Here is a 20,690-nt window from a genome sequence, read left to right on the forward strand (position 1 = left end):
GTTCGCTGTATATAAATGAAAGTCATCATACATTCACCGAGCTCACGTGAGTTTGAATCTCTCATTTCCGAATAAGGCTCGGACTTTTCTCTTGAAACCTTCCATTAGGTTCTGCACAACTTTTTCCATAACTCTTCGTTGTGCTGCAGTATGTTTTTCTTCCATCTTTCGACATCGACGACAGTTAAGATGGAAGAACTTCGGCATTTTTTGACAAATTAGACATTTTACTTCTTTGGCTTCTCCAACGTAACAGAAGCGTAGTGAGCAGATGCCAGATCCGGACAAAACATTGAAAAAATGATATGTACTGGAATTCTCTACAAACCATGTAATAATACTCGTAAACCCATACTTATGATAAGCCATATTGATATATTATCCAAATAGGGTTGTGTTTCCAACGTTCAGGGAGACCAGGGCTAGTCCGGAATCGTTAAATCGTTGAACCGTCTGGGTCTTCTAAACCAGCAATTATTTTGATTCATGAATTGACTTTGTAAACGCACTTTCCTGTGAAAAACAGAAGGTTTAGTCCCGCGATTGCTAAATATTGGATTTTGGGTTGTTTACTGGTACCTTGGTACAAAAACTAATGAATGATTTTCCATGACACAAATTGGGCATTGTTGATGTAAGTTTAAGCTACACAATTGAATATTGTGTAAATTGGGAAAAAAACTAAGTGTAACGGGTGTTTTTACAATTTCCAAAAAGTTTTCGGTTTCGCCTCCTAACACATGGATCAATAAGTCTCGAGACTGAAGCAGAGATGGCGCTCGTAGTAAACCAGTAACCAGTAACGTCCTTCTAGAGTACTTACCTTTGCTTGAAACAGGTCAAAATTTTAAGTCAATCCGACCAGAAACAGCTGAGTTATCGAAGTTGGAGTAAAGTCGTTTTGTAGTTAGTTTAAAAAATGGAAAAAACGAGTTTCATGTTTTGATAAAACATTGTTTTTTAATGGGTAAAAACACCGTGCAAGCGAAACAATGGATTGAAAAATGCTATCCGGACTCTTGTACATCAAATTATAATGAAAGATCGTAAAGTGAAGCTCCGTGAGATTGCTGAGATGACTCAGATATCGTATGGAAGTGTATTTACTATCCTTCATGAAAAATTGAGCATGAAAAAGGTTTTTCCTAGTGGGTGCCGCGATTGCTTTCGATGGAACAAAAACAGCAATGAACAAAACAATGAAAACAATGGCGATATTGAACGAATTGGGCTTTGATCTGCTGCCCCACCCCCATACTCGCCAGATTTAGCCCCCAGTGACTACTGGCTCTTTGATGATCTTAAAAAAATGCTCCAGGGAAAAAGATTTGGCTCAAATGAGGTGGTTATCGCTGAAACTGAAGTTTATTTTGAAGCGAAAGATAAATTTTTTATAAACATGGTATTGAAAAATTGGAAAAACGTTGGAACCATTGTATCACCCTAAAAGGTGATTATGTTGATGAATAAAAAAAAATTTGCAAAAAAAATGTTGTTTCCATTGTTAGTCTCGGGACTTATTGATCCATGTGTTATATTATTCGATTTAGCTCCGCAGTTTCTGAAATTTTTCGTTTTGGCTTGGTCACTGCATCGTGACTATTTACGAAAACTAATGCATATTTCTCAACACCACAAATTGGGACATGTAACTGAAGGTTGAAGCTATACAACGTTATAGATAAATTAGGTGAAAACCTAGTTGTAATGGATGCTTTTTTCAATTTCCCAAGAGTGTCCGACTTAGCCCCGGTCTCACCTACGAATAAAATCAATATTACTGAGCTGTTGAAATAGAAAGTTGAAGCATGAAAAAAGATCACAAATTCTGAGATAGCAAACGCGAATATTCATTGCTGTTTACTTTTCCGATTTCAAAGAGATATGTATCATATATCAATCAGATTTAATTAACGTTATTAAACTTAAGAAGTGCGTGATCCACTTATTAACCCATATTATTGTTACTCTTTTACAGGACTCAATATCAATGCCATACAATAACGAAACTCCAGAAAACAATGGAACAACTGCTGGAGTGACAGGGGAGGATGCATATGCTGGTACGTTAATATAAACCTATTTTAGCGTAACATCTAGATGATCTGACATCTTTAACGAATCTGTAATACGAATAGCCTATTTAAACTAAATTATTCGTAATTTTAGGTTTGATCAAGGACGCCGACAAATTTAAATTAATGCTGCTGGCATGGAACTATCAGAACTCAGCAGCAGGTAAATGTTAGTGTATCTAAACTACAGCGCATCGAGCAAAGTCCTTTTAAATGTGTTTTTTTTCTGCAGCTCAAAACGGTGCCGAAGGACCAGATTTGGCCACGATGACCAACCTGTGGCAGCAGTATCAAAATGCACTAGCGATGAACGCCAAAACATCATTCAATCAGTTACCTATCACCGAACGTCAGCCGTCTCCCATTGAACAGCAGGACGAAACGAACTCTTCCGAACAGAAAGATGACGACGAACTATCGGAGGATGATTCCGAAGATCGTATCGAAGCTACCGTGAATGATCCGGAACGGTTGAAGGCGTTCAACATGTTTGTACGATTGTTTGTCGATGAGAACCTGGACCGCATAATTCCGATTTCCAAACAACCGAAGGAAAAAATTCAAGCCATCATTGATTCGTGCACACGACAGTTCCCAGAGTTTGCCGAACGAGCAAGGAAACGTATTCGAACGTATCTCAAATCCTGCCGTCGGAACAAGAAAACACGTGAAGGATGGGAGAACACTGTAAGTGAGGTTGATCACAATGAAATACTGCAGAATCAATTGCCTGATAACACTAACAATAATATTTTGTACTTTCTAGTCCCGGCCTACGCCTGCCCACTTAACATCAGTGCAAGCGGAGCAGATTCTGGCACTCGCCTGCGAGAATGAAAGTCTCAATGCCAAGCGAATGCGAATAGGCTTGGAACCCATCAGCCAATCGGTGAATCAGACAACGGCGGTAAGTTTTATGGTAAAATTTCCTCTTCCAGAAGCGGAAGGCGACTGTGACACTAAGCTGTTCAGTTGATAGATGGAATAACGTAAATTCATTTTTATTTTAGACATCTGAACCTCCGAATGTACCGAACCTGTATCAAAACATAAACCTGAAGTGTGAAACCGATACGGCACCAACGGTCAAAACAGAACCTGTTCCCAAAATGTCCCCCATACAGAACACGACGCCGGATATGAACCAAATGAAATTGTGAGTATTCATTCACAGAAATCCGAGTTTAGTAGTAATGTAGTAGAGCTATTAGTGACACCAAAAGCGACTTCTGGTAAGAAATGTAGGTGTAAATGCTTATAAAATGTATGTATTAAGGGAAGCGGGTCATTTCGCCGAAAGCCATTTCGCCGGAAGTCGTTTCGCCGAATAGATCATTTCGCCAAAAGGGTCATGTCTCCTGTAAGTTAACCGCCTCGTTTCTATGCTTTAGTTAGGTCCAAAACCGAAACGATGTGAGGTAGCCGCATTAGATATTTTTTTATTTTCACCTGATAAACGGAAAATACCACATCCATTTGCCTAGTAGATACACCTATGGAATTGCTTTGATGTTAGTAGCTAATAGTCAACAAGTTTTCTTGGGAACTCTGTTCTGAGGTTCATGAATCAATCTTTATTCAAGAAGTACAATTGTAGGTCAACAAAACGGGTCATCTTTCATTTGTCTTTATTTTAAATCAACTCCAATTACGATTAAAGACGACTTCAGAATTCGGCGAAATGACATTCGACGAAGTGGCCCATTCGGCGAAACGGCTTCCGGCGAAACGGCTTCCGGTGAAATGGCTTACGGCGAAATGACCCTGATCCGTATAAAGCTACCTGCGCATTTCACACAACCACTGTCGGTATTGAAAAAAAGTACACCTTCTTCTCACTAGCAACACTGTCAGTGTCTCCATACACTGAGAAATCTAGGTTTACTTGATTTATGATGTTAGGATAGACTAGGAGTCTGGAACTATTTAACTCGGGAAAGTCAAAAATTTCAATTTACAAACTAGTAATGTTTTTGAAGAGTCTCAAATATTTTCGTGCCGTTTCGAATCTGTTACTAAAGAAAATTGAAAAAAAGCCTATGGAGCTTTCCCTTCCTGTAGCCTTAGGTTGCTGTCACAGTGAAAGCGCCACGCGAAGCATCGAGGCGCGCGTGCGAGCTAGTTGCATTTGATCAAAGCAAACAGCATCAAAGCAAAGCGAAAACAGTACCTTATGATAAAAAAAGAACCGGAATTTTCATTTTTAAATTCCCGCGCTTGTCCAATCGTTAAACTTTTATTCTCTCAACGTTCACAACACTTTTATACACATTCTGTCAAATTTTGACGCATATCGTACGATTAGTTTTTGTTTGGCGTCTATACAAAGAAGTTTAAAAATTTTTGTGTGGCGATTTTTATAATGGATAAGAATTTAGAACAACGTGCGTGAATCAAATTTTGTGTTGCAAATGGATTTAAGTGTTCCGAAACGTTGAAAATGTTAGAGAAGGCCTTTGGTGAATCGTGTCTAGGAAAAACACAGGCATACGAGTGGTATAAACGCTTCAAAGGTGGTCGTACAAGCTTGGATCATGATCAGATCCCTGGCCGCCCAACAACATCTGTTACTGAAGAAAACATTGAATCGGCGAAGCAAATCGTGTTGCAAAATCGTTCTGTACCGATTAGAGAGATTGCTGTGTTGTTGGGCATCTCTTATGGATCAGCCGAACACATTTTAACTGATGTTTTGGGTTTGAAACGCGTCGCTTCTCGACTGGTGCCAAAAAAGCTGAATTTCATTCAAAAACAGCGTAGTGTTGATGTGGCCAAAGAGATGATTTCCAACGCAGATAGTGACCCCACATTCATCGAATGCATCATAACTGGTGATGAGGTGTGGATCTATGAATATGACGTCGAAACCGCACAACAATCGACCGAATGGCGCAACGAAGGCGAGCCGTTGTTCTAAATTTTCATCAATTATAAAAATCGCCACACGATAATTTTTCAACTTTTTTGTATATACGCCAAACAAAAACTAATCGTACGATATGCGTCAAAATTTGACAGAATGTGTATAAAAGTGTTGCCAACGTTAAGAGAATAAAAGTTTATCGATTGGACAAGCGCGGGAATTTTAAAATGAAAATTCCGGTTCTTTTTTGATCATAAGGTACCTCGCATTGATTCGCTTCGCTTCGGTCCGCGTTCCGCGCTCACTCACACACTCACTCACTCACTCACTCACTCACTCACTAATGGCGTTTTTTGTTGAACAACACTGGTGGCGCGGATTGCTCTGGTTTTGCACTTTCGAGCAGAAATGACAATGAAACACCGTCAAAAAATTGCACTTCTGCTGAATCAACCTTATACTATGTTCACACCTGCAGAAAATAACATGTTTTAACGATAGTAATATGAAGTTAAAACCGCACTGTTCACACTAGGATTATGTTATACGCATGACATATTACTTGGTGTTGTTTAGAAACAAACTGCAAAAATGCCTCGTCGTAGGTAGGAAGGAAAAAATTATTCTGACAACATCCGGAAAATAAGAAAAAAGCCAGATACTTCTCCTAGCTATAAAGGATATTATCGTTTCACGCTTATTGCCGACGTTTCGAAGGTTTATTGCTTCAACACGTTGGCCATTTAAGAGAAATAAATATTTTGAGCAGCAAATTACCAAAAAAGTCATCTTTTAACTCAAAAACAAAAATGGTTGTACCAGTCTACGTTGCCAGGACATTTTTCCAAAAATCTGTATTCGGCTCAAAAATCTATCTGTACCATATCGATATCAGAATCTCTTACACATAAGTAGTATTAAATGTCACCAAGAGGTGAGCAAAAAATGGTCCCTACGACAACCTTTTCTCATGTCTATTTAAGCTAAAGACCAAAATCGGTAGTGAACATAGTATTGGGTTGCTGTCATAGTGCATAAGAGAAATTAGAATATAAAATTGATATTTGCATTTGCTTTAAGCCTTGTCATCACTGGTTCAAACAAATTGGAGCTGACAGCTGTCAGTTTCAGTCAGATATAAGATGAACAAGTATCCTTGTCGTGCCTTTGCAGCAGCACATTTCGGTTAGATACAACATTCGTATTATGAAGCTTGTTCTTAGAAAACCTTGAAAACACTTGACAACTGATTTTATTTCTTTCATTTGTGTTAATACCCAACGAGAAACTATTTCAAAAGGCCTACTTCGAACCTTCATATCTTCTTCAATCAATGAAAACTCCCTGTCAATTGAGCCAAATGTAGAAATCACTTTCCTTTCAAATAAAAGTATATTGATATTGCCATTAGTGACAAAGGTTCCTTCTTGTAAGAAATATTTTCTCGAAAGTTTTTTTTTGCAATTTTACTCATGATACAAGATATTTCATTTAAAAATTCAGTTGTCGAAACTATGTATCTTAATTGATAGAGCGCCAAAGTTTTTTGTTTTCCAAATTGCTATCATATTGATACTCATCATTTTAACCACATCGAATTAATCGAATTAATACTTACAGAAACATTCCAAGTGCCAGCGCGAGTTCTACGCCCACCATTCCGACAACGGTGCCAACCATTTCCAACTTCCACGACTACAACACTGGGTTTCCCAACCGATCGCAACACTATCAGAACTTTATGAATTCCGTCAGCAGTTCCAACAGTACAACCACGACAATGTCTGCTACTGGTACTGGTAAGCGTTTCCTGTTTACGCAATTCCCTTTTTGTATATCAACTTCCCATCGAACTGAATAACAACATCTGACTTATTTACAGCTCCCACAGATCTATCGATGAAACGGCCCATCCTGGCACACAAACTCAACAGTGCCGAAATCACCGCCGTCAAGCAATTGGTGACCGGATACCGAGAGAGTGCGGCCTTCCTGATGCGAAGTGCTGACGAGCTGGAGAATCTCCTATTACAGCAGCAATAAACACAAAGCATCCGTAGAGTACATATTTAGTTTGAGAATTGTCGGAAATAAGTGAAGAGTTACTCATTTGGAGATACCAAAAACTACCTGTACGGTTACAGTTTAGACGAAACAAATGCAAAACTAAATTGATATTAGTGTCGCAATCAGTTTTAAGTTACGTGTATAAAGTGTTGAATAAAACAAGACAAAGTTAGAAATTGAAATTTTTGAAAACTGGCGAAAAAATACAAAACACAGGGTGATATAGAACTACAAAGAAATTATATTTATTTTTTAAATAATACAAGATAGATACGATGATTCCGGCAAAACGGACAAAGGCGAGAGGGAAATTATGTACGATTTCTTTCGAACAATTTGCTAAAGTAACTGAACACATTAGCTATGCTACGATTGCCGGTGGAGTTAACCAAATTACTAGAAGGAAACAATTGTAATAAACAGAAAAGAAACTCAGAATAACTTTTAACTATTGAGTAATTTGAAAAAAAATAAAACTTAAATAAAATTACAACGGTTATCTTAGCAAACAAAGGTTCAATGTTATTGGTTGAGATCTATTTCCTAATGACAAAAACCTGACGGGTACTTCCGACTAATAATTTCCAAACATGTTTTTTGTTTTTTCCAAAATCACATCAGTCGTTTCTTTCAAGTAGTTCCGATTTATTCTTTGTACAGCTTTGATAAACTTTAGTAATTTACACATTCTGCAGTCAATTTCTATTCTCTTATAGAAAGGCTATGCAATCACTAGGAAACCCGACTATTGAGCCGCTCATATACCTTGTTTAACACATGGGCTGAAAAATCCCGGGCCTAACAAAGAGAACACGATTATTTTGGTACAAAATTAAATTCATGCATCAACGTAATCTCCACCAAGAGCAACGCAATCATGCCAGCACCGCTCTAACAGGTCTGCGAACAGCCAGTAGTCGCTGGGAGCCAAATCTGGCGAATACGATGGATGTTGGGGCAACTCGAAGTTCAATTCATGTAGTTTTACCATTGTTTTGATTGACTTGTTACGTTCTCGTTTTTGGTCAACAGTGAGCAAAAGGTGTTTTTTCATATCAAGAAGCAGTGTAAAATAAAACACGATATTCTTTTTGATCAATTGTTCTGAAAATAACAAACGTAGCGTCACTCTTAGCACAATAACTCACAAACTAATGAATAGAATGTCATGAAATTTTAACAGCTTTCTTTTAAAGATCAGTATTAAGTGAAGAAAGGTGACTGCAATAAAACCATCGCCATCTATGTGTTAGGCCCGGGACTTTTCAGCCCATGAGTTATAATCCCAAACAAAGTTTAGGCAAGTTTCTGTCTTCAGATTCCGGAATTAAATGTGTCACTCACTTTTCTCGAAGATTGCTGAGCCAATGAACCATGAACTTAAACCGTTTTTGTTTATTGATTAGAGCAGCCCGAAAGCTGACCCAGAGTCGCCCAAACAACGTTCGATATGTTTGTTTTAGCAACCTGAGGTCGCTCTAGATCGGACTCCAATCGCGTAGATTCGCTCTGAATATTTTCTCGGGTCGCACCACGCATCCAGCCGAGTTTGTTTATTTTATCTTTTTTTCATGAGTTGTTGTTTAGGGCGCATACCACGTGTTCGTTTTACTCGGAGTCAGAATAGCCCGCGTCTAGGTTCAAAAACGAAAACGGCATTAGATTCAAGCATATAGCCTCACGCTCTCATCCAAAGTTTCTGAATTTCAGCTCTGTCCAATTCCCGGTTCCGAAATGTTAAAAAGTGAATATAATGTGGTGCGATTATGGTAAAATTTGATTCCACATAAATGGTTCTTAAATCCCATACATAAGTCATGATTTGTATTCAGATCACATTTTCGGTTTTCGAAATACAGAGTACTGACAATTTGTATTTCAAGAGTGGGTCTTTCTTAAGAGACACAGATGTGAAGAGAAATGAATTCCTTGCAATTGGTTGATAAATTTCTCTAACTTGCAGACATTGCATCGTATATAGCTCTCACTTTCTTCAGATGGTCTTGAAGTAGGCTTGGGGGGATTAAATGCGTTGCGGTGGACGGTTTTATTGGCATCATTTTATTTATTTATTCGTCTAACAAATGTAGACTACAGACAAAAAAAAAGTTACAATGGTTTCTTATATGCTATACACTATTTTTACGATTTGGTTTAAATTTTTCTTTTATTTGTTTCCTGGACACAGTTAGATCGATTTTTTGGCAGTTTTCGTTATAAAAGCGCATCATTTGATTACCAGAATTATTTTTGGCATAATTTGTTTTATATTTTATTCCGAAAATATTTGACGACTTCTGAGATGGCGACTAGGAGCATAAAATTTTAGTTGTGAAAGCAATGATTCAGATTTTACTCGTTGAGAAATCCACTTATCCACCATCTTATCCCCTAAGCATCGTTTAATGAAATTATTCAGCACATTTAAGTCCATATTCATACATATACACATGGACCCACAGGCATTTTCCAAACGCGACTCCAAATTATTCCAATTTATATATATTGTAAATTATTAACCCGAAAAACTGGATTATACTGGTTCCCGAATTCTGGTTCCAGAAATACCGGAAAAAGCGATGAAAATTACAAAATAGAACTCACATCATTTTCTCAGGAAAGGTAAAACCGATTTTCCCAAATCTAAAGGGAAATGATAGGACTTATGGTTCCATATAAAATTCATGTGGATAAGGCTCGTTTGAAAGCTAGTGTTGGACGGTTCTGAAGATTTAATGGAATAAGTGACGTAACCGACAGAACACGTTATTTTCTACCGTTCAATTTTTTCAGAGATGGCTGAACCGATTTCAACAAACTTAGGCTCGTTTGAAGCTACTACGAAGTTTTTGATCATGTTCGAAGATCACAGGCTGTCACTTTCGGTTGTGGAGATAAAACCGACGTAACCGACAAAAAGCAATGATTTTAGGCTCTATTTTCTCCGGGATAGTTGAACCGATTTCAACAAGCTCGAACTCGTTTGAAAGCGGCAATTGAGCCAACGATCAAGTTAAAAAATCAAATTGCTTTCACTGAAGATATAATTGTATAAGTGATGTAACCGACAAAACGCGTTTTTATTGCCCGATTTTCTCTGGAATGGCTGAACTGATTTTAGCATGTCTAGGCCTATTTGGAAGCTACTATTGGACCGAAGGTCGAATTCCATATGGCTGTCACTTCCGGTTTCGGAGAAATAATGATATAAGTGACGTGACCAGCTAAGCGCATATCTTTCATCGACTTAATTTTCGCGAAGTTGAGTTAATGAATTTCCATAAACTTAGGTTTATTTAAAAGCTACAATGTAATCATCAAGTTTGAAAGGCTTGTGACGAGCATTTTCGGTTCGGCAAGTGTAGTCTTCTCTTCTCGGAGATGCCTGAATCGATTTCGAAAGACTTAGACTCGATTGAAAACTACTAGCTCAAAATTCTTCTAATGGCAAAGAATATAATCTTAAAAATGTTTTAATGAAACTGTTTGAATGCCAAAAGAAATGCATTAACACACCACACTCACTCTACTTTTCACAAACATACATTCAGATTCGTGGTATTATGCAAAAATCTATGAAATCTTCAAAGACTTCCTAAACTATTTCAATCAGTAGGTCTTCTAAGTTGAACTTTTTATTTATGCAAAAAATAAAAAAAAGTATTTCGATGGATCGCACAGTATTACCGTAAATATGAGAATATGAATAATATGAGAAAGAGAGGTGGATTTCATCATACTTTGACATCCTTTAGGCTTTAGAAATGAGAAAAAAAATCAAACTTTACAAGTCTCTTCTGGACACTAGAGCGGTATGTTTCTTGAACCGTCTCTTGTCACGAGAGTAGAGGACCCTATTCTCTTACAATACTGGTGTTAGAACATTCAAGAAACTTGTTTTTCCCGCATTAGTGAGTTGAATTGAGGCTCTAAATGGATAGAAGAGGTCCTAAAGTGTGAATATGAGAATTTATAAACCAGTATGAATTATTCTAAAAAAAATATCCATAAAGCTTTATCTACTCAACAAAAACATATAGGACAGTTGAATGCTGAATTGAAAAAAATATTCGAGAAGTAACACTCTCGCATTCCGCTGATCTTTAAGTAATTATTTGTACTCAATTATAATGGATAAATATTAAGAGTGTTCTTAGCTTTGTCACAAAAAGCTTCGATAAATCGGAAAGCACTCGCTTATTCTCAAAGCTCTACACTTTGCGCCGTAGTAGTTTGCATAAGGTTGATTGATGTAACAAACTCGAGACATGTAGTAATTGTAATGCTAGTTGTTAAATTATATCAATACGGTTGTTTCTAAACCCTTTTAATTCGACTATTATAAAACTCGCAATGTTTGGATTCTCACCGAGTGCTTCTATATCAAAGTTTGGTTTCCAAACATGCCAAAGCTTAGTTGGTAACTCACTCTCTTCTACTTGATGCGGCCGGCTGAGCGAGCTTTCGGGTGCTGAGTTTTGGAACGCTTCGGAAAGAGAACATGCAGCCATGTACTTACGTCAGAAGTAAAAAAAGCGTGTAGAAACAGCACGAGCCACAGACCTCGGCGCAAAACTAACGAAAAATTGCAACCCATAGAATCAGGGCTTCTTGTGACTAACAGCGAAAACCAGTTTTGCCACTTGTTTGACGTCGTGAACATCGTCAGCACTGGTTACTCTGTTGGCTCGTAATGGGTTCGGGATTGTTAAGCCAGTCTGTACCGAAGAGGAGCCGCAAATGCAAATTCGAAATGACCAGGATTTTGTTTTGCTTTTGTGGATTCCGATTTATGATTCGAGGACTATTGAATCATCATGTTCATATCTATTCCTTTAGTTCTACGTATGTTTCCGAGCAAGTTATTTTTTAGCTTACTCTAAAATTATTCAGATAGCAGTTAGCATTATAACAAAAAATTATGATTGTTAAAACAAAATCTCTGCTCCCAAATAAATAAATAAAAATCATTGTTGAACGCGGTCCGTTTATTGAGTGAGATAATTGTTTATATTTTCATAATTTATATTTTCAAAAGTTAATGAACGTAGGTCAGAGACGAACCTAGATCTAAAAAACTGACTGAGATTCTCAACTCTCGAATTTGCTGTCTGCAAAAGACTGGAAGCGTTTTACGAACATTCGTGTGGTGTAACATTTGTTCTATTATTTCTGACAATAGCATTCATAAAAAATTAGGAATTAGGATAACAGAGATATTTTGGCCCACTTTAGGATTATTTTTTTGACCCACTTTGTAAAAATATCCACCAAATGTTGTAATATCTTTGAAAAACCCTTCCGCAATAGGTAGTTTAATGTGATTAGCTTCAAATTGATGCACCATGGGTTACTTAACATCGGTTAAATCCGTAAACTTTGTTAGGTGGGCCAAAATATATGATGTAGCCAAAATATCTCTGTTACCCTTATGATACATTTAATAAAAATTTAAAAAAGAAATTGATCAATTTTTGACAAAGTGCTCCTAAAATCAATATCTACTAGTATTACCACAATTCTACTGAATTCAGATGTCATTTCTTCCAACAAACATAACATGACTCAAACCGCACAGGAAGAAATCACATTCAGTTTCACGGACAGGTTTTCATCAATCTGAGTCGAAACGTAATTGTACCCAATCAATTATCCGAAATTTGATAAGAAATTCATTACATTTTCTAACAGGATTCCGATTCAACTGCAGCAACCGATTATGACTAGAAGTATGACGAATTCAGTCGCTCATCGAGCGTATTTTTCGGAATGATCACTTATATATCTTATATACTTCCGAGTCATTTTTTGTCAACATGGCTGAGAATGACGGTGGTTTCTTATAGCCTCAAATGATTATGAGCAACAAGGCACTTTTCGTTCTGAATGTAACCATAAACAAAACAAACTTCCGCTTCAACGTCACTAAAAATCGACAAATTAATTGGACCATACTTTTTCGAGAACGAGCTATCGCAACCACTCGACCGTTATCGAGCCATGATAACAAATTTTTCAGCATAAAAATCGAATCGAATTCGCTTTTAATCAATGAATTGTAATAAAATCGAATACAATATCTTTTCTTCGGCTCTTAGAAGCTATACTGCAGAAATAAAGTCGAAAATTGATCAATAATGCTGTTACTGCTGCTTTAATACTCGAAGCAAAAGCTTCTAATTTCATCTTATACTTAAAGTCAACCTATCGAACAGAGACAAGATCTCACTCTGAGTTTTGATTATTGCAGCTAAGCATGAATCACCCTAGGTTTTTGCTTATTGCAGCTGAGAATAAAAAAGGATCACCGAGGAAACTGAAAACATAGTTGTTCCATTCATTTATCAAATTCATATAATTTATAAAGACATTGTTGTCACGCTCAAAAACCCGGACAACCTGGGCTGGCTTATACTAGGTGGTCACTAATGACCAGGGTTCTACAAAACAATGTAGATACATGCAAGTCAATTTGGTCTGAATCTTTTTTTTTAATTCCACTACACTTGTATACTGTCACTTATTCACTTTACTAAAGTCAAATAAACTTGTCACAGTATTAGATTTTCTATCGTAACGTCACAAATGAACAAGCATTCATCCTTGATAGCTCAGCTTACAAACAGTTTACAAACAATCTTAAACAAAAATCGAAGAACACATCTTTACACTCCTAATACCAAGCCTAAAAAATTTACGCGGAGCACCAAGCCTAAAAAAAAGTTGGAACGGTAACTCTGAGCTATCATAGCTCAGTTGTTACTTGACCAATTTCGATAAATTTTACAACCTCGAATTTTCTGAAGTTTGTAGATTATTTTAAGTATATCATTATTGACGATCGTTTAGGAAAAACTAATGAAAATCTGATTTTTTCCGTTCCAAGTTTTTTTACAAGCTCAAAATGTGCCCTATCTGCATTCATGCGGCACCTGCATCGCGAATCGAATATTGAGAACCTCAACTTTACCGAGTCATAACTTTGTTGTTAGTCAACCGATCTTCAAAATTTGTTCACCATTGGAAAGGTACTACTTCCAGAAATAAAATGCACTGAACAAAACTAAAAATAGGGTTGTCTACCCAAAGTTATAATGAAAACTGTAGATAGATGACCTAAGAAAAGATGAGACTTTCTACAATGATCGTAAATATCTCGAAATTCAAAGCGATGACCTATATATTTTTACACATCATTTGATTGCTAGTGATACCAGCTACAATTTTCGCTCAACTACCATTCCTGCACAATCAAAAGAAAACATTAAGAAATCGATGAATTTATAAATATGTATGAATTTTTCATTTTTATTTCACATGTTTGTATATAACTCAAAGTTTTGCCAAACAAAATCAAATCAAAACTTTTAAATTTTATGCCTTTTTTTATTATTTTAGTTGGAAATTTATTATAAACAAAATTTACAAAAAAAAACTGAAACTTGGATTTCACTGAAAATTTTGAAAATTTTAGTAAATAACCTAAAACTCAAAAAATAGTTATATTTTTGTATTGGACAAACGATCTAAACAATTTTTATGCACAACCCAAACAGAATTGATAACTACTAAAATTAGGTTTTTTTGTTTATTTTTTCCGTAAAATCTCAAAAAATCGGTAGAAGATCGGAAATTTCAAAATTTCTGATATATATTGCGTTCCAACGTTTCTGCAAATCAAAGTTAAAATACTGGAATTTGTTTTTTATTATTAAAATAAATTTTGTGACAACACAATAATTTTAAATTATTTCAATGGCTTTGTACAATAAGAAATAGAACGTAAAATTATATGAATTTCATATACTAACCCATGGCAAAAGAAACCAACTACAATTTAAAGAAAATATTGCTTGATTTTTGTTTACAAGTTTACAAGCAATTCGAAGCCCAATTCGTTCAATTTCAGCATGGTTTTCATCGACTTGTGACACGGTGCATTGTCTTGATGAAACAAAACTTTTTTCTTCTTCAAATGAGGCCGTTTTTTTTAAATTTCGTCCTTCAAACGCTCTAATAACGCTATATAATAGTCACTGTTGATGGTTTTTCCCTTTTCAAGGTAGTCGATGAAAATTATACCATGCGAATCCCAAAATGCAGACGCCATAACATTACTGGCCGATTGTTGAGTCTTTCCACGCTTTGGGTTCGGTTCATCGCGTGCAGTCCACTCAGCTGACTGTCGATTGGACTCCGGAGTGAATAACAGCTCCAAACACTGCTCAAAATCATCAATTCGTTGTTGTTTTTGATCGATTGTTAGCTCACGCGGCACCCATTTTGCACAAAGCTTTCTCATATCCAAATATTCGTGAATAATATGTCCAACACGTCCCTTTGATATCTTTAGGGTGTCAGCTATTTCGATCAACTTCACTTTACGGTCATTGAAAATCATTTTGTGGATTTTTTACGTTTTCATCGGTAACAGCCTCTTTTGGACGTCCACTGCGTTCATCGTCTTCGGTGCTCATATGACCAGTACGAAATTTTGCAAACCACTTACGAATTGTTGCTTCACCCGGTGCAGAGTCTGGATAACACTCATCAAGCCATTTTTTTATCGGCGGCACTTTTTTTCATCAAAAAGTAGTGTTTCATCAACACACGAAATTCCTTTTTTCCATTTTTTTCACAATAACAAAAGTAGCTTCACTCAAAATGCAATATCTCACAAACTTATAATCAGACAGCTGTCAAATTTATACACGTATCTTTTGAAGGTTGGTATGAAAATAACTGAAAATGGTATGGATTTAATTCTAGTGGCGCCCTCTCATAGAAACGATACGAACTTTTCAGCCGATCTGTTATTTTTCAATTAAAAAACCTATTGTTTGAACATAATTTAAAAAAATTTAAAAAATATCTCCTCCGACTTTTTTTATAAACATGCACGAAAATATTTTCTGTCAAATACAAGAAACGAATTTTTTTTCGTTTGCCTTAATGTTAGATATAGCAGTTTAAAAATAACCTGTTTTTGAACTAGTTTTGCTCATAACTTCGGTTCAGAAAACACTACCTGTTCAGAAACGCTACCTGGTTCAGAAACGCTAATCTGAAGTCAATAAAAATTGGTTTTATCAAACTCTAAAAGATGTTCAAAGATACCTATACGAAAAGAGAAAAGTATAAATGCTAGAGCAAAAAATCTGATTTTTTGAGGAACACCCTAAGTTGCTCTTTAAAAATAGCTGTAACACTAAAACCGTTGCAGATACTACTATGGTGTCCTCAGCAAAACTGCTCGATATAAGTTTATCTACAATTTTGCCGAAGAATGCAGTCCTCTATCTCAATACATCCGGAAAATAAGTTTTAGATCACCTTAATAATAAGAGCCACCCTAGTACCATGTATACATGTACATCGACATATGGCTTATCTTCACTGATCATTTGTTTTGAAGACATCATAGCTCTAAAGTATAAGGTTAAGCCACAAATGTTTTTGTCCCCCTAAATTGTGGGTCCGGACCACTGTGCAATGCAATGTGACTCGAAAATTTTAAAATTTCCGATCTTTTACCTATTTTTTGAGATTCTACGGCAAACCTACAACAAAATCAGAATTTTAGTAGTTATCAATTGCGTTTGGGTTGTGCATAATGTATCTATCTGTATTATGTATATTTTCGTGTAATATTACAACCTTTAGAACGACACCAACACATTTGCAATATTACATCAAAATTGCTGCACATCACTACTCACCACCACTTAATATATAATATCAGAATAATCTTGGTGCTGTTCTAAAGGTTTAAATATTACAAGAAAAGATGCATAATTTCATATCAGAATCATATACAGTATTCAGTTAAGGTGATGTAATGTACTCAATACGTTGTTTCGATGTAATAAAGACTGCCCCAGAAAGTATGGACGCAACCAAAAACCGCTGCCATTTCGCAATGGTTCAGAATCTGTCAATTTTTATGTCTGCGTCCTGTTGTTTACATTCTTCTCTAACCACTTGTGCAGTTGTTTATTCGTTTTCATTAGTTTGCTTCGGAATGCGTGGACTTTCAGCAGAACAACGTCGAAAAATTGTGTACAAATGGTGCACAGAACGCGAACTGTCACTGAGAAAGATAGCAAAAATGGAAGGAGTAAGTGAAAAAGTCGTGCGAAATGCAATCAGGAAGTTCGATGAGGATAACACCTTTGAGGATAAACCGAAAACGGGTCGAAAAAAAGGTCCTGCTAACCCTCAGTTGAATAAACGTATACTGAAGGCATTCGAGCAAAAGAAGGAGGTTTCAGTTCGGGATGTGGCAAAAAAGTGGGCACTTTGAAGTAAAATGTCCTTCGTGCTAAAGAACGTTTGAATCTTCGAACCTATAAGAAGCAGAAACAACCAAAACGTAGTCCGAAACAAAAAGCATCGATCAGGCCGAGGGTTCGAAAGCTGTACAATACGATTTTTGCTGGAAATTTGAACTGCATAATCATGGACGACGAAACCTACGTGAAACTCGATTACAAATCCTTGCTGGGACCACAATATTATACGGTGCGAGAAGTGCGAGACATCGATTGAAGTCGGAAAATTTGGTAAGAAAGCTATGGTCCGGCAAGCAATTTGTAGCTGCGGTAAGATTTCGAAACCCTTCATCACCACTGCTTCAATGAACAGCGAAATATACATCAAGGAATGTTTACAAAAACGACTTCTACCCATGATTCGAAGCCACAAGGATCCTGTTGTCTTCTGGCCAGATCTTTCTTCTTGCCACTACTCGAAATCAACGGTAGAATGGTATACTACCAAAAATGTCACTTTCGTCCCAAAAGACATGAATCCACCAAATTGCCCACAACTTCGACCAATTGAGGAATTTTGGGCATTAACGAAGGCACATCTTAGAAAACATGTCTCGGCAGCCGTAAGCATTCAACAGTTCGAGAAATGTGTCAAAACTTGTCACCAAGAAGTCTGTACGGAATGTAATAAGGAACGCTCGCAAGAAGGTGCGCCAGCTAATCTACAATGACTAAGTAGCAAATGTTGAGAATAATATTCTGTTGTTGTAGTCTAACATTATCAGTATATCGAATAAAATGTGAATATCTAACACTTGTGAAGTATTTACAGCGAAATCAACGTGCGTCCATACTTTCTGGGTCTTTAATGTGTGATTTATCTGCAATATTTCTTGAAAACAGAAAACTATTGCATTTGATGTTCAGTACGTCTAAATTGTTTTCACTTCAATTGATAATCACATCGAGATTGTTACAATTCAATTATACGCATATTCCTTGCCATATAGATTGCACTTCGCCTTTCGCAGTTTTTTTTTTCGTCAAAGAATTTCCGCACGCCACTTTGTGTGCGGAAATTCTAATTCATTGCTATTATTCCTTCGCTATTTAGGCGTACTGAAAGAAAGTACAGTGAGTGTGAAATATTGAAATGATTGAATTCTCTGAGAGTATGACCTGGTGGTTTTCTCTCATTGCACTCTCTTTCAGCGCACCTGTGGGACGAAGTGAGATTGTCGAACGAATTTCAGTTTGGCGATTTGTCGAAGCCGAAGAAATAAAAATGTTCCATTGGGGACGGGTATAGCGTGATGCCCTTCATGCAGCCCACCTGGGTTCGATTCCCAATTCCGCACATAGGTTAGAAAGTTTTTCTATCCCGAAAAGGCGAATGACCTTAAGATTAAAGCCTCTACAATTTAAACACATTGTTCCGTCGTAATTGTAATTTACTTCATTATGTTGCGACACTGTAAGTATTGAGACCAAAACTATCGATACAAACAGTATCGCTCTGATGCGATATCGATACCAAAAATACCCGATTCTTGAAAGAAAGTATCGATACCTCAAAGTATCGACTCGGTATCGGACATCCCTACGATACACACATTATTTTTAGTACACGTGTAAGATTTTAAGGTGCACAGTTATATGAATTTAATAGATAGCTCCGTTCAATCTGCTAGCACATATATGAAATTCTAAATGTTTTAATGTAAAATTTTGGTTAGGTTAGGAACAATACCAGAAATGGTTAAGCATTTTTCATAAGATATATTTATTAAGGCACAATGCGTTAGCTGTATGATGCCAGAGGCATTTTCTAATAATAAGGATTGTGTAGGTGCTGGCCTCTAATGTTTTTCTGGTGACGTTGCTACTCAATGGCAGTGGCCGTATGCTTGTCCGTATGGGTCCACGGAAGACACCCACGAGTAAAAGACCCGGCCGGTGGCTCGCGTGCTAGTTATCGAAAGGAGTGGTCCTCCGTTCTTGGAATCAGCCAGGTGACGTGGGAATGTATCTAAAATTGCCGCATCCTTCTGTGAGACCGCGGAAAACACCCCCAGGCTGCGAAGACCCGGTGGGTGGCCCGCATGTTAGTCATCAACTGGAGCGGCGATGATGGTGATGTTGCCGAATAATATGAAGAAAAAAAATAGAGAAGTAATTTTTGAGAAAAACGGATTGTTAAATGGGGGTATGGAAACGAAATAACTAATAACGACAAATATTTAGTTAGTTGACATCGAGATGGTGAAGAAATTGGGGAAAGGGGAGCGAAAAGTTAGTAACAGCAAAAAGATCTTGTTAGTATCGATAAAGATGGTAGACAGACGGGGGATTGGGAGAATCGGGCGGATGTTAGTGTCGAACCTATAGATGAAGAGTATTCTTAGTCTCGAAAAGAGTAAGGAAAACTTTCTATGCCAAATACAACGGATCACACTTGTATATTAATATGTTTAAGGTATTGATAAATAAGAAACATATAGGAACCATCCCGACTCACCAACACATATCGAACCGGAACCTCAGGCGGTCTACCTCGGGCCCTAAGGGATTCCAGTAGCTTCTACCTGGCGTCACGATACTCTACGCACGACCACACGACATGCTCGATGTCCTGATAACCGTCGCCACAGGTGCAGAGACCGCTCTCCGTGAGCCCAATACGCCGGAGATGTGCGTTGAATGTGTAGTGGTTTGACATGAGTCGAGACATCACACGAATGAAATCGCGACTCACGTTCATCCCCCTGAACCAAGATTTCGTCGATACCTTAGGGATAATGGAGTGTAGTCACCTGAATGGTTAAGCATTCGTTTGGCAGGTATAGAAAGACCGATTCGAAACAACACCCGGTGTTTTTTTTTTGCAAGCACTTTCTTCGAATCATTATAACTTGAGCACTATTGATTTCATCAAAATGGTGGAAAATAAGTTATCAAAAAATCAAAAGTTCACAAAAATATACTGAAAAACAATATACAATTTAAAAAAAGTACAAATTGCATTTGCACCTTTAACTTTTTTTTTGCAATGTTTTTATTTTGAACCAGATCTTAAAACCAACATTTGTCGATGATCTGATTAGTGCCTGTTTAAAATTGTAGAAGCAAGGTAATATAATTTATACACTATTGCAAAACTTCAAATTCAATGAATTTGATCATAATGATTTTTGTCCTAGAAATAATCGTTCTTGAGATATTTCGACTAGAAATTCGATTAACTTAGGTTTTTGTTGAATATTCTCGAGTGAGAGAGAGAGAGAAGAAGAGAAAGAAAAAGAGATTAGTAAATTCTAACTTTATTTTATCGGTTAAATTTTAAATGTATGTAGAAACATAAAACTTACTTTTTACTATATGTATACACAGTTAAAAAAATGAAAATTAAGCTCA

The 20,690-nt window shown here is 36.8% G+C and overlaps 2 protein-coding genes across 7 annotated transcripts in view; one reads left to right on the plus strand and one right to left on the minus strand.

Annotated features, from left to right (window-relative positions):
• LOC131427428 (nucleolar protein 4) overlaps positions 1-7,552 on the plus strand; it is a 120,773-nt gene extending 113,221 nt beyond the window's left edge. Inside the window, exons 6-12 of one of the 6 annotated variants that reach the window (XM_058590602.1) lie at positions 1,979-2,063; positions 2,170-2,244; positions 2,308-2,771; positions 2,842-2,994; positions 3,086-3,231; positions 6,559-6,731; positions 6,821-7,552. In XM_058590602.1, the coding sequence (XP_058446585.1) occupies positions 1,979-2,063; positions 2,170-2,244; positions 2,308-2,771; positions 2,842-2,994; positions 3,086-3,231; positions 6,559-6,731; positions 6,821-6,981 (1,257 nt within the window). In that variant the 3' untranslated portion in view covers positions 6,982-7,552. Of the gene's footprint in view, positions 1-1,978; positions 2,064-2,169; positions 2,245-2,307; positions 2,772-2,841; positions 2,995-3,085; positions 3,232-6,558; positions 6,738-6,820 lie in introns of all 6 variants that reach the window. The other 5 variants (XM_058590601.1, XM_058590600.1, XM_058590605.1 and 2 more) reach the window with 5 other exon arrangements.
• The window catches only part of LOC131427429 (acetylcholinesterase), a 217,780-nt gene that overhangs the window by 184,734 nt on the left and 12,356 nt on the right, over positions 1-20,690 (minus strand). The gene's annotated exons all lie outside the window — the stretch shown is intronic.

The sequence above is a fragment of the Malaya genurostris genome, chromosome 2 (assembly GCF_030247185.1).
Source record: "Malaya genurostris strain Urasoe2022 chromosome 2, Malgen_1.1, whole genome shotgun sequence".
Classification (NCBI taxonomy): domain Eukaryota; kingdom Metazoa; phylum Arthropoda; class Insecta; order Diptera; family Culicidae; genus Malaya; species Malaya genurostris.